We start from the raw sequence: 14,221 nt of genomic DNA on the forward strand, positions 1-14,221 counted from the left end.
TCAATTTATTCTTACTTTGTAATTTAGTCATCCATCTATTTAATGTTTCATATATGCTCCTATAATTCTGGTGAGTGGTCATAATTGCAAAGGTATAAATCTCATTTTAATTTATACTTTGTTTTCTGCAATTAGATGAAAATGACTTTCATGCATTTAGATTTTTCTATAGATGGCGAAATAAAGTGAATCAAATTTGATGGTAAACAAAAAATATATTGTTGACAGATTAAAAACATTTTCTTTTAGGAAATGGTACAATATATGGTATATATAGAGGTGATTATAAAACAGCATGCTGGGATGAGTGCGACAATAAGTACAACATGCAAAAAAGAGCTTATATGTATAAGAACCCTTTGGATCTTGTAAATGCATGGGGTGGGATGATGGGGTTCGTTGGGGTGAACACAGAGGTTTGCTACATTTCGCAAATGTGTACAAAAAGCGCTGAGGTCTGTGGCTTTTTTATTTTCTGTCCCGACTATTGCACTACTACCGCTGTCCTTTTTGGGCTTCCTTCAGTAACGAATCAAAGTCAAGGTCTTGAAACTTGCTCTTGGCTGGAGACGGCTCGGAATCCAATTTTGCATCTGAGGAACAGTTTAATAACAGTTTCAATAATTCATAGGATGATCAAAACTGTCCTATATTGAACATTTGCAATCGTGACTAAGAATGTTAACACGCAAGTCAGTGTTGATGGCCACTGTTAAATGCCTAATACTTTACTTCGAACTTAGAAAGCTGACAGTTAGTGATCATGATTCAACGGCTTTGCTATCAATTGCTGTGAAACATAAGCAAACCAGAGGTTAACAACAATTAGAATGGTTATTTCCAAGTGCTGGTGGTGCTTTGTTAATATAACCTATATGTACTGTCAATTTACAGCAATGTGATGGCTTATTGCAGCTTGGTTCTTGATCCCGTCCGCTAACGGGAAGATGGTGTTTTAAAAAAAAAAAGACCAAAGAATATATACAAAATGATCATTTAAATTTTAGCAGGGAATGTCACTTGTGTTTTTATTATGCTCTAGACTTGCCAAAAAATGTGTCAACTGCGGGGGAAGCGTTTCTGGTGCAGCGGCTGCTGATTAGATGGGAGTGAAACATGTGGGCCGCGGGGCAGACGATTTAACTGTGTTGGGCTTTCGGGAGCGTTCGGACCGTGTAAACGACTAAAATTTTGTGATCCCTTCCGTGAAGACATTATAATAATAATAATTGGCCTTGGGGGTGCTGAAGCAAACTTGAGGGCAGAAAATGGGTTTTTGCCATATTGTTGTGCTTGCAGCATACATATTCTGGAAATATGGGGTCTTGGAAAAATATTGTTATGTAGTTGAATATCGGAAGAGGGGTTAATTTGACGTTTTAATGGTTGTCTTCTCTAAAAAGCGTTGTATTTGGGCACAGGGAAAAAGCTGGTTTGTAAACATAAGATAACAATGCTGTTTTCGCAGCAAGAGTGGAGGTCATAGTTAACGGCTAATTGCGTTTTCTGTTTGGACTTTTCAGAATAAGAACAATACATGGGCTGCAAGAAATGCAAGGTTATGCGAATGCTTTCGCATTGATATTTTGGGTTTTAAAATGAAATGTATTAAAAGGATAGAAAATCTGTTTAGTAAAAGGTTGATTTGGTAAAAAGCTTTGGATTTGGGAAATAGACCAAAATAGTCATTTTTGAGCAATTGTGGATTTCAAAGGGCTCTTAGTTAAAGGAAACTAGCTTTTGGAGGATAAAATAATATTAATACTATTTCAGAATTTTTTGATTATTCAAAATACTTTAATCCAGGAGGTTGGCTGTTTAAAAGAATAAAAGGCCAGGATGACAAAATTTACAATATTATGGTATATTGGTGACGATAAGGTTTTTAAAACATTAAAGTTTGTAATTAGGAATTGTCTAACAAAAGGTTGATTTGTCTCATTTAATTGTTGTAGATTTTTGTTTTGGTAACAGGCTATGGGAAATGACTCTTGTCTTAAGTAAACATCATATGAGGTGATTTACAAAGTATATAGTAGGTATTGAATTATTTGGCTGATTAACGACATCAGATGGGAAATTTACAATGCAATAGTGGCATGATAAAATTCATGGCATTCATCCAAATAATTAGGTGAATTGTAAATAAAATAATTGGTTTAGGATGAGCATATTTTCCCTAAGAATGGAGTAACATGGAATGTTTTTCAAAGTGCACTTGAAAGAACATTGTCTGTTGTCCTGGCAGGAGGAAATATGCTTTGTCACAGGTCATATTGATGACTTTAAGGATATTACGGATTGGATAAGCATTGGTCAATTGATACAACCAAATAACGTTGCTTTTACGGCATTAAGGGCATGCAAATTGGTGAGAACTTTAGCAACGATGGGGTTAATACGCCTGAATGTTACAGTGATAACGAGTGACAATAACAAACTTAGATAAGGGAGGGAAAGGAGAAATTCTCCAAATTCCAGAATCTGGCTTAGAAACAGGTTATGTTAGTCGTTTTGGGTTTTTGACAGGATGTGGTAGTACATTAATTCTGGGAAATTTTGGGAAATTGGGGACCCCATATCTAAAACAAGTTTGAGACAAATGTGTAAATAGGCTCTATTTGGCGCTGGATGCACGAATTCTAGTGGGGCCTTTCATGTTTTGAAACAAGTGACGCTTTAGGTAGATGGGTTGTCTATGAACAAAATGGGATGGGGGAAATTCGCTTACAAATTCGGCGTGTTATCTTGGTTCATAGAATTTGGAGTCAAGGCGACGTAATAAAGGCCATAGGCGTCATGTTGTATAAATTAGGCGTGGATGAATTTGTTTTACAAATGGGGGAGATTATCTTATCACCTGAAACAAGTAGAAACAAAATTGGATGGCCGCATTAAAAGGTGATTGGCATGCTATTAGAGGGAATTGGGATTTTCCAAAAACATGATAGGGGGCCATTAGGTCATGGCGGCTGTAAAAAATAAAAACTTTAGATGTGAAACTATTCCCACCTCAATTCGGGGAACAAACAGGTAAACGGATAGCATTAAAAAGGATATAACTTTGTGTGAAACTTGAAGGTAATTTTTTACAAACGGTTAAAATGCTAGAGTGGGGGTGTGTATATTAAAGGATCTACTAATGAATGCGGGGTGGATCCAGACCTTCCGGAATGTGGGGTATTCATGGCGTCCTCGAGAATTTGTGGATTTTCTCCGGGTACTCCAGTTTACTCCCACAAAATGAAATTATGGATGCTAGACTGGTTGAACACACTAAATTCTTCTGTTTATGAGTGTGAGCGTGAATGATAGTTTGTCTTTTTGTGTTTTTTGATTGGCAGACCACCGAGACATAATCTATCAATAAAGGAAAAGAATTTGGGCTTGAGTCAAGGGAAGACCTATGTCTCGACAAGGGGGAGGTGGCCTTGCTACAACGGCACTACAAGGCTTAGGGTTTAAATCTATATGCATACCCACATATCCATTTCAAAAAATACATATAGATTTTATTTTATTTTTATTAGATCATATGGATATCATTCCACGATATGGAATTCCAGAAACTATTTATAGTGATAATGGCTCCCATTTTGTTAATATAATAGTTGTCTACCATCCACAATTGGCGGACCTTATATGAAGTCCTGTTTGGTAGACCTTACAAATTGTTATTATTCACTACACAATGACAATTGGATGATGAGGCAAATCTATCAGAAAAAAAAAAAAACACACACACCAAATTTAGACTATCAGAGGGAGATTTTGCTTCTCAACAGGAAACGGACGAAGCGACGGTGATTCTTGAAGACTGGATGCTGATAAGCAGCATAAAAGAAGAAACATCGGAGCAACGCAAAGTGGGAGGGTCCTTGTTACTGAAAGGGGACACGGATGCACCTTTCCCACAGTAAGAAGGTTGTCTAAATTGAAACGTTTCAAGAGGAAAACTCCCTAAACAAAGACAAAAAGTCATGTTGAAAACAATTATTGCTTTTGGGGCAATGAGATTAATGATGATTGTGATTCTATTCCTTTCCACAGTAGGGTTGTTTTCTCCAGTTGGAGAAAAAGGCGGAGGCGTTTCAATTGAGGATACACCTTCTTACGGGAGGGTAAACCGAGAAACATACACATTTACATTTAATTAACATTACCTACTAAATCAAATTTCCAAAATGAAAATATATATTTGGACTCGGCGACGTCCCGGTTGCCATACAAAGGGGCAATCTATGGTGGGAAATATGTGTGGTACATTAACAGCAAAAAAAAAATTGAAGATTGGGAAAAGCCTTGTTGCAGAAATTGGTCAAGATTGGAAAGCTTGGACTGACATATTAACCTGTGAAATTTATTTCTGAAACAGGGATTTCCCAAACGGGGGATAATTGGGCGCTGTTAATGGAGTGTAAAGAAGGCAAGCACTATGTGGAGCTACTTTGGTAAAAGGGTGGTCTCAATTGAAACATTGAGGGGACGGGTAAGATAAACTTTCTGACTTAATAAGATACGGGAAAACACCAATATTAATTGAAAAGATTATTGCTCAGCAAGCAATACCATAAAACTATAGGGAACTCTTTTATATTGGGTTTGACGTCTCCATATGGTTTCAATTGAGACTAAACCATCTTACAAAGGATTAGGATAACCTACCAGACAAGAGAAAATACGATGGGGTCTAACAACTCCCTCAATCACCATTCTTTTGGGGAAAAGTGTTTTTACAAATGAAAAAACGTGTCCTACTTGGCAAGAAAGAAAAAAAATATTGAAACAGTGTTTATCTTGTTACGCAGTAAATAGGAAGTCAATTTTTCCACTGTTTAATCATTTTACCTGCTTAAACCTTACAGGGCATGGTCTGAAGCTGGGGGCGATAAATGAGACGTGGTGTACCGGCGTTCTAAAACAAACTACACCCCTGATACCACGTTCTGGCCTACGGTGGCGGGGTGGTAGATAAATTATACGACTCCTGCCGAAACGCGGCAGGACTAGGTACTTTGGTCTCACTGCTCTTACCGATGTCTGTTTTTCCATCCACAGTGGAGGAGATACAATTGGCGGCTCATAATTCGGAGGTGAAGGGTCGACCCTCCCGACATCGTCGAGAGGCATGGAGGGAAGGAGATCCAACATACATTGATGCGATTGGCATCCCCCGGGGCGTACCAGATGAGTATAAGCTGGCTAATCAGATCGCAGCAGGTTGGGAGTCTATCTTCCTTCTAATCACCCCAAACAAAAATGTGGATAGAATAAATTACTTACATTACAATGTTCAAAACTTGGAAATTATACTGAACAGGGATTTGTGGCCATGAAGGAACAACTGGCAGCTACCGGTCTGATGGCGTTCCAGAATCGCATAGCGGTGGATATGATCCTTGAAACAGGGGGCGTGTGTGCAATGTTTGGAAAACAATGTTGCACCTTCATACCGAACAACGCGTCACCCAGTGGATCTCTCACCAGGGCCATTACTGGCCTGCAAACACCGAACCGCAATATGCAAGAGCACTCTGGAGTAGATACGTCCGCATTGTCAGATTGGTGGGATAAGACCTTTGGAAAATCTAAAGATTTGGACTATAGGCACAATTACCGCTATCCTAACATTGTGTGGGTGATGTAGTATCCCCTGTTTGCGCTCCTTGCTAAGCCGACTTATAACTACTGCAATGGCCCCTACAAATTCTAAAGTACATGAGTTGTATCTTATGGGACGGTTTGGGGAAAGCAGTGAGGTCCAGGAGTACGGTAAATCCGAGGACCAATTGGACGAATATAATTATGTTTTTTCTCTTTCAGACCAGCCATGGGAGTAAGGAGTAGGCGGATAAAATCGCAGTCACCGACATTTCCATTTAGTGATTACTAAGAAATGACTAATAACATACATATTATAAAAACGGGGGAATGTTGGGTTTATTCTGTTTTATTATTATAATAGTTATATTAATTCATTTCTTTATTAAATCAATCTCTTTCTTTTCTTTGTATTAATTCATTACTTTGTTAAATCATTCTCTTTCTGTTTTTCAAAAGTCTTGAGGTCACACCAAGTCATCTTTAACCTAGACAGCCTGTTCCAGGATGGTTATACAAACAATCCACCCAATCTCGGTCCTTGAGATTTGGTGGGCCCTTGGTGACGAGGACAGGGCTATTCGGACAATAACAAGAATATTGTTATCGTTATGTAACCGTACACTTCGGGTTTTTCTGTATGTAACGATTATATGATTATGATTATATTATATGATTCTTAGGTCAAGGAGGTTGTATAATTACTCTAATCTAAATGTTGTTAGGTCTAGTCCCTGTTTTTGTTATTAGTAAAATACCTTGATTGTTATTGTAGTCCCAGATGTTGTTTTTACTCATACGTGATGGAATGATCAACAACTCTGTAACTTGTGACCATAAGAACAGGACGAAAATGTCTATTCGAGGAGACGTTCGGAAGTCGTACGGTGACGCTTGCTGTAACTCTCCCTTCCGGAAGCTGTTTACCTGTTATCCATTTCTATTTAATTAAATGTCAATAATTGAATAAGATGTCTTCCTGCAGTTATTGATAATTACGGACGAAGGTAATTATTAATGAACCTGACAATGACCAATGTCTAAAAACAAATTGCTCTCTGTCAGATGCCCAATCGTCCTTAGCTTGATGACACTCACCTAGATCAGCATAGTCCGAGTTACAAAACTGTCTCCTTCCACCAAAGCAAATGTCAAAGGGGAGTTCGTCAGGCTTTCTTAGTTTCCCGCCATTGTCGATGGCTGCAAAGGCATCACCCGTGTTGTAGAATGTGACAAAGCCATAATGGTCACTGTAAAAGGCAGACAAAACAATTATTAAACACAATGCATTCACAGGTGAAACATTTAGTTTCCTTGAACCTACCCTTTTTCTCTGAAGTGCAGCGACACACATTCCACCTCTCCAAAATGAGAGAAGCGCTCTCTCAGTTCATCGTGCGTCATGGATCTACGGATGCGCCCGACGTACACCACTCTGCGTTCGTCCTATACGAAAGGATTTACATATAAAATACTGCTCTACTTTAAAAAAAAATTCCAATTACGAAAAAAGTTCTAGAACCAATTAATTTTGCAAGTAGTAGTACAACTGTAGTGACACAGGAGATGACATGACAGTACTATCAGACTCACTATGGCTCTCAGCTTCTGTTGTCTCGCCTTCTCCTCCCTCTTGAGCTTCCAGGACTCTCTGCTGATGAAGGAATGACAATTTAGTGATTTGACAACTATTGTCTATTAACACAGTTTCAACAATAAATAATCTATCAAATAGCATCCAAATCAGGGGAGTCCAAAATATTCCACAAAGGGCTGCAGTGGGTGCAGGTTTTTGTTCCGACTGATGCGCAAAGACAGTTCAACAAATAAGGTTTCTTCTGAAACTAGCAGCATCTGATGGACATCAACTGATTACACCAGTTTGGTGAAAATGTATCTTCATCGGTTGGAATAAAAACCTGCACCTACTGTGGCACATGAGGACCAGTTTTGACACCTAGTGAAGATAAATCAGGTCAGAAGATGAGATGAATGAATGTGACTTGACAAAATTGAAAGCATGTGAAAATGTATTTGATAAACAGGTAAATTAAATGTGTATTTCAAGGTCGACTGTTTTCACAACACCTTGGGGGTGTGTGGCTTCAGCAACTCACCTGCAAATGTTCCTCCTGCTCGTGCAAAACGCTGGCGAAGGAGACGGTGACTTTGACCGCGACCAGGATCGGGATCTCGAGCGGCTATATCTTAAACGTGAAGAAGACAGTTTCCGCCGTGGAGGGGGAGAGCGCGATGGGGACGAAGAGCACGACCTACTCCCTGAATGCTTGTGATGGAACCTGTGAGCACACACAAAGACAGTTAATCATCAAAAGCAAATGTGAGATGATGATATTGAAAAAGATTGACTACCTCCGTCTTTCAGGGGAACGGGACACAGATCTAGAAGATGACGAAGAAGAACGAAAGCTGTCCGAGGAGGGGCTTCTTCTCGGGTACCTGCTTTTCTCCCGTCTTCGGATTGGGGGGCTGGGTGGTGGTGTTAGCGGGGTGCACGGAGGGCTAGGATCTGCCATTTTGGACAAAGCTGGCTGGCATGGCACATCAGCTCTGGTGGGAGAGTCACATTTCCTAATGGAGACTTGATTGCACTCGACAATAGATGAGTTCTGCTTGACTTCGCAATTATTCCAGACAAGAGGTACTCTGTTGTTTGCCGGCACACAGTAATCATGATCTGCAGTCACTGATGAACACAAGTGAGGACAGGCAACAAGTTCTGGAGCATTTGCTTTCTTGGTTGGCAGAGGGCGTGGATCAATGATCTGAATCCGCTTGGATGGCCCTGCTTTCCGTCTTACAGGGATGACTTCAGTCCCAAGAGACTTTGGGATAAAGTGTCCTGACTTTTGGTGGGGCTCTGCATTAGATAGTGTTCTGACCGGTTCCTGGTCTTTTTTCGAGTTCCTCAACATTGCCTTTTCACCGTCTCCCTTCAGATTGGAGGGTAAAACTTTTAAAAGGATATCCGGCTCGCCTTCTCCTGCTGAAAGATAGACAAACACAATAAGTCATGTGCGTGCAAGTTCATTATAATAATTGGGTAAGTTCCAACTAAGGGTTCTGACTATAATTACTGCAAATTTCTGCTCTAAAATATAGGCACATACCAACCAACCACCAATGGTGTCATTCTCTTTAAAAAAAAAAGCTAATTACTGTTGCTAAGATGTTTGTCAGAGACTGATAATAAGGGTTTTTGGTGAAAGAACTCCATCATGAATATTATGTTTATTTGTAAAGATTTATTAGAGACCCAAATAAAGAGAACACTGTTTTTGTTCTGTTACTTTTTGCCAACCTATTGAAAACAATTTTTCACACTTTTTTCAACTAAAATGCTGTTTGCATCAACTATATCATTAGGTAATTATTTTATCCAAAATAGATAAAAAATCTAAAGAATTGAGATTTTAAAAACGAATAAAAATAAAAGTTACATTTTAGATGAATACTGCCTAGCAGTTAAAAATCAACACATTTATTAGAGAGAATTAAAACCAACATTAAAGGCTTATTAATCACCTTGTTTCTCCTCAAACTGCTCTAACAAGCTGGTAAGATCAGAGGCTTCAATCCCTAAAGGTAAAAAAAAAAGAAAGTGATGTCAACAATTTGCTTTTTATTTAAGGTGAATAATAATGTCATAAAAAATGTTTGTGCTTGGTCGGTACCTGAGTCAGTTGCGGCACTTTGCTCGCTACAAGGATATTGAAGTGAATGTTGGGGCTGAGGACATCTTAGTGCACCGTTTGGTGATACTTCCCCAACTGGCTGATCTTGGTCACAAGCGACTGGATTTAGAATTACTGACTGAGGAATCTTTGGTGCTACCGTAAGGCTTTCAGGTTGACTGCGTACATAAGTCACTTTTTTATGAGGCGTGATCGTGCACTGAGCCTTCATTTTATGACCAGGTTTAGGAACTGCAGTAGGAAGTTGCTTTTCCACTTCAATGCTGGAATTTGATTGGGCGGGAGTCTGTTTCCCAGGCAAGCGAATAAGGACTGGGTTTGGGGGATCAGTGCTGAGTGGTGTTGCCTTCATTAACATATTTTTCTCAATTACAGTTCCAATAAAAGTGCTATCCGTGTGCTTAACGTTGGACTTTGGGCAGTCATGCGAAGTGCGTTTGAATTCACTTCGAAGAGATTTCAAACGGTGAGGTCTTCCAGCATACAATGGCTTACTTTCGACTGGTCTGGAAGGATTGAGACACGAAATCCAGGAACTTGCTCTTTGGGATGGATACGCATTGATTGTGGACTGATCTGTTTGGGGCGACGACTTGATTCCACAGAGCTTTTGTCTCTGCCCGTGTGAGCAGAGAATAGGGGCCAGTTGATTGGGTGGCTGGGGAACTGAAGGCCATTTGGTGATGGAGTTCCCTTGCTTCTCAATTAGAGTCTGCCTTTTCTGTCGCAGCTGTCTGTACTCTTGGAGGCTTAGCGATTTGGCTTTCACCTTACGTTTTGGTGCTGGGTCCTCAGCCTTCTTAACAATGTCAACTGACGTACATGCTTTTGTTGGGGTTAAAAGTGCGGGAGCGACTACACCTCCAGATGCATCTGCAGGGACTATGCTAGGGCGATTCTTCTCGTTTCCAGTTTTAATGAGTTGATCATATGAAGCAACTTGTACAGGGCCAAAGCTGACTCTTTTCTTTATTTTGGGTGACTTACTTGAAGGCGATGCACTTTTTACTGGTGTGCCGCTATCTTTAGTCACAGACTCTTCCATTTCTTTGGGGGGTGAATCATCATCAGATACAACATTAATATCTTCATCACTGTCTTCAGTTGGCTTTTCGTACTTCCATATTTCCCCTTGAGAGAAGATTCTATGTTCTTTCTTTAGTTTGTCGTGGTGGCCCTTTGGCTCCTCCTCCACACGCATCTTAAGGCAATAGGGGTGCATGAGTTTCACCAGATCAACCAGAGAAGATGAAGTGAAGACATCCACATCGCCATCTGATTTTTTTTGTGGGCATTGGAACGATATCTGATTTTGTTGTTGGAATACCGGCTGAAGTCTGGCTACTTTGCTCTGGTCATGTCTTCCTGCGTCAATCTTAACTCTCGGTCGCAGTTTAGCGATAAAGGGTAGTACTTCAACCTAAAATGAAATGATGTAAGGAAAGAGTAAAAAAAAAAATAATAATAATAACACCATGTCTTAGTGGTTGTTGGGTTTTTTTCAGCACAGCATACAATTACAGTAGATCTTTCTATGACAAACATTTTATTGATGAATTGATTTTTTTTAAAAATGCTTTAGAAGCCAATGAAAAAATATTATTTTCACTTACTGTAGATTGGTTGTTCCCAAACTCCTGATAGTTGAGAAGCTTGGTGTCTGGCAGTGTGTCAAAAGGGGAAAGTGTACAACTAACGTCATCCTCATCGCACTCTAACATCTGAGTCAATGCCGACAGCAAAGTCTGACTCTCTTCCTCCGCTTGCCTTGTGTCCTATATCGCGAGTAACAAATGCTGGGGATTATTTTTGGCACATTCATTTTCAGCCTATTACACATAAAAAAACTTCTCAAAGCTACTGCCAACTTGTTTGATTGCTAACCTCTGTTGAAGTGGCTGAATCCTCAAAAATGGCCAAGATTGAGTGATCCACACAAGACTGGGTATCCATGTCGTCACCGCACGGGCCAATCTGCAGCAATGTGCACAAAACAATGAACATATGGAATTGTTGTGTTGAATGTTTGTAACTGTATTTAAAACCATCCGGAACGAAAAATGAAAAGAACAAACAGGAATAAGGAATGATAGTTATACGACGATTATAATTGTTGGCAGTTCATCTGAAAACTCAACTCATATTCTAATCCCATTATATTAAATTTGCTGGACTTTTTTTTATTCAAATATGTTGGACATCTATTGCCGTCAATGGCACTGAAACTTTTGCGTTAAAAATGTCTATTTCGCTGATGGGTCAATGCTGGTGACATAGTGAAACTAAGATATATTTGCAATTTTTGAATTGATTAAAACGTAAAACATGTACATTCTCAGAAATAACACCAATCATCTGTTGGCATTTTTAAAAAGGCAACTAACAATGTCCATCCACTATGGCTGCTACGGTGGATAGTGAGGGAAATGGACAGTTCGGTCCGAACATTTTGTACAACTTCACTTGCAGGGTGAATTCTTAATTTCAGTTAAAAGGTAACACGACGATAATGCCCCCCAAAACTAAATATCCGTGGCAGAAATCAGTTTCCGTGCATTGCGGGGCAAAAAACGCCTGTTGGAGGTCTAACTATGGGGTGAATGATAACCTCCTCCTACTCTGCTGCCAAACCCGTGTTAGCCACGTGTCGCCACGCGGGCATGTGCCGGGGTAAACCGCGACTATGAGGGCGAAAAAGTCTCCATGATTCCTTTTGTCTAGCATAATAGCCTAAGTGTCGAACGCGGTACCTGACAAGGGCTTCTGATGTTCAAAAAGTCCACGTTGTCGGCATTTAAAGCCAGGTCTGTGGCATTGCACTGTGCCGCCATCTTGCCGCTCCGCATGGTCGACCCGGAGGGTTGGACACGTGGTCACCGGCACCGCGTGTACATTGCTGATCTGGGATCAGTCAGACATTCACTTAAGAGTGACATAGTTTGAGGCAAATTCTTCAATCCGATCTCAGGTCGGTAGGGAATTCCCGTTGCTGTTTCACTAATATTGAATTGAGTGCTATTCTGTATTATATATTTGTAAAACATTTATGTTGTTATAGTGGTGTGTTAGTTCAGTTCTGGTAAGCATGGTGGTAGGTTTGAGATTTGCATCTTGGTTAGTTACTTTTCTGCAAATACTAACAATACATGTTGAACACCCATTCTATTGACGAAAAACTATGAGACGTGACAGTCGGAACACATTTGACAGCCTTAAAATAAGGTAAATTTGTATGTGTCAATAATTTGGACAAACGGGAATGAACTACGCATAGATATCACAAACATTAGATTAGATGATAGTAAGGGACCGGCAACATGAATGAGAGACGGCCATCTTGCATCACCGTCCTCCGAGTTGAGAATCCCTGCCGTCGATGATTGGCTAAAACACATGCGTCACTTTTGTGCGACTCCGCAAAACAGTGGTTGGAAAAAGTTTACCATGTTTTTCCAAACTTCTCAAAGATGTCTTTGCAATGGACCAAAGACGAAGTACGGATGTTCCTGTGTATAATCGTAGAGGACCAGGTGGCAATAGTATAATTTATATTTACATTTATTTATGGCAACAAGACTACGAGCTGGGGGAAATAAGGTGTTCTCGTTGCCTCTGCCACTAGTACTACTTTGTTTGGATCGATTCGGCGTTGGTTTCAAAACAGAATAAACTCTTTTTAAAGCAAACTATACTGTCTTTCTACTGCAACTAAGAGAATTTCCTGAATACGGGATGAAATAAAATTAAAATCTAATCTTGTCAAGATGAAAAACTGCACTTCCTCAGGAGCGCCATAGAGGGCGCCATGACCAGGTCCTGATGAAACTAGCAGAAGTGCTTGAAGGATGCTGACAGAGCAGCGAAAACGAAAGTTACCACCCGGCCGTGGACCACGGCAGTTTTGTCAGGGAACGAGGGGGAAAGAGATACACCTACCTGGCCAAGAGAGACACTAAGGTTCCTTTCCCATGGTCAGGAGTGCGACATGAGGGCCTCAATAGGCAGCTCTGATTCCCCACAGAGATCATCACTACATCACTCTGTCCAGACATTGTGGTGCTTGTGACTTGCACGACTCTACCTGTGTATCCATGCAACAAGCTCCTGCTCTGAGAGATATTCACTACAGGAGGGAACATTGTGACCTGTCACAGAACCACAACACTGGATTGACCTGTTTTTCTAGCTCGTCATCTTTAAAGCAATGGCCTTGTTCATGTTTCTTCCTAATGTTGTTGAAATGGAACATTTTCTTTTTTCTATTTATTTTGTTGACATTGTGAGGCACCTTAACGCTTCGTGCACAAAAGGCTTTGACATGTTGCTAAGTGTAAAGTAAAAATTGTCTAGTTATAGTTATTTAATTTTGGGGCAATTGCACATCTACCTCAGGTATTGTGCAGTGTTCTTTATTTGTATTACTTCATGCCCAATGTTCTGCATGATAATTTTGTACCATTTTCCTCATATTTATGACAAGCAGTTTAGTAGTTTGTCGAGGTGACAAATTTTGTCAAATCTTTGTTTTGACATTAAAGTGGTTAAAACAGAGTCTGGCTTTGTGGTTTTTGTGGAGTGGTTAGCACGCCGGCCTCACAGCTATGGGGTCCTGGGTTCTAATCCAAGGTCACGTCCACCCGTATGGAGTTTGCATGTTCTCCCCGGCCGGGCCTGCATGGGTTTTCTCTGGGTACTGCGGTTTCCTCCCAAATTCCAAAAACATGCATTGTAGGAAATTAGACACTAAAATTGCTCCTAGGTATGGGTGAGTTAGTAAATGACTGGCTGTCGTCTCGTGCCCTGTGATTGGCGGACCACAGGTCTTGGGTGTCTTCTGCCTCTGGCCTGAAATCAGCTGGGATTGGCTCTAACACCCCCTGCGACCCTAGTGGGGATAAAATGGT

At 40.3% G+C, this 14,221-nt stretch overlaps 1 protein-coding gene across 3 annotated transcripts; it reads right to left on the minus strand.

The window, feature by feature from the left end:
- Positions 1-195: 195 nt before the first annotated feature.
- LOC144198604 (uncharacterized) lies at positions 196-12,679 on the minus strand. Of its 3 annotated transcripts, XM_077719722.1 has the most exons (12): positions 12,603-12,679; positions 12,068-12,218; positions 11,202-11,291; positions 10,931-11,092; positions 9,297-10,737; positions 9,148-9,201; positions 7,975-8,608; positions 7,719-7,901; positions 7,195-7,255; positions 6,926-7,047; positions 6,700-6,851; positions 196-593 (listed from the first exon to the last, which is right to left on the minus strand). In XM_077719722.1, the coding sequence occupies exons 2-12, from the start codon at positions 12,161-12,163 to the stop codon at positions 496-498; spliced, it is 3,093 nt and encodes a 1,030-aa protein (XP_077575848.1). In that variant the 5' UTR covers positions 12,164-12,218; positions 12,603-12,679; the 3' UTR covers positions 196-495. The 3 variants fall into 3 exon arrangements, with proteins under 3 accessions (XP_077575848.1, XP_077575850.1, XP_077575849.1); XM_077719724.1 differs by having other exon boundaries at positions 7,975-8,605; positions 12,068-12,668; XM_077719723.1 differs by having other exon boundaries at positions 7,195-7,252; positions 12,068-12,668.
- Positions 12,680-14,221: the final 1,542 nt, after the last annotated feature.

Source organism: Stigmatopora nigra, chromosome 6 (genome assembly GCF_051989575.1).
Source record: "Stigmatopora nigra isolate UIUO_SnigA chromosome 6, RoL_Snig_1.1, whole genome shotgun sequence".
NCBI lineage: Eukaryota > Metazoa > Chordata > Actinopteri > Syngnathiformes > Syngnathidae > Stigmatopora > Stigmatopora nigra.

What these genes read in the sequence shown, in the direction of transcription:
- LOC144198604 (XM_077719722.1), bottom strand. Translation starts at nt 12,163, where the DNA reads ATGCGGAGCGGCAAGATGGCGGCACAGTGCAATGCCACAGACCTGGCT. An exon ending in ACATCAGAAGCCCTTGTCAG is followed by an intron (nt 11,292 to 12,067) that starts GTACCGCGTTCG and finishes ACATTGCTGCAG; the next exon opens with ATTGGCCCGTGCGGTGACGA. An exon ending in GCAGTTTGAGGAGAAACAAG is followed by an intron (nt 8,609 to 9,147) that starts GTGATTAATAAG and finishes TCTATCTTTCAG; the next exon opens with CAGGAGAAGGCGAGCCGGAT.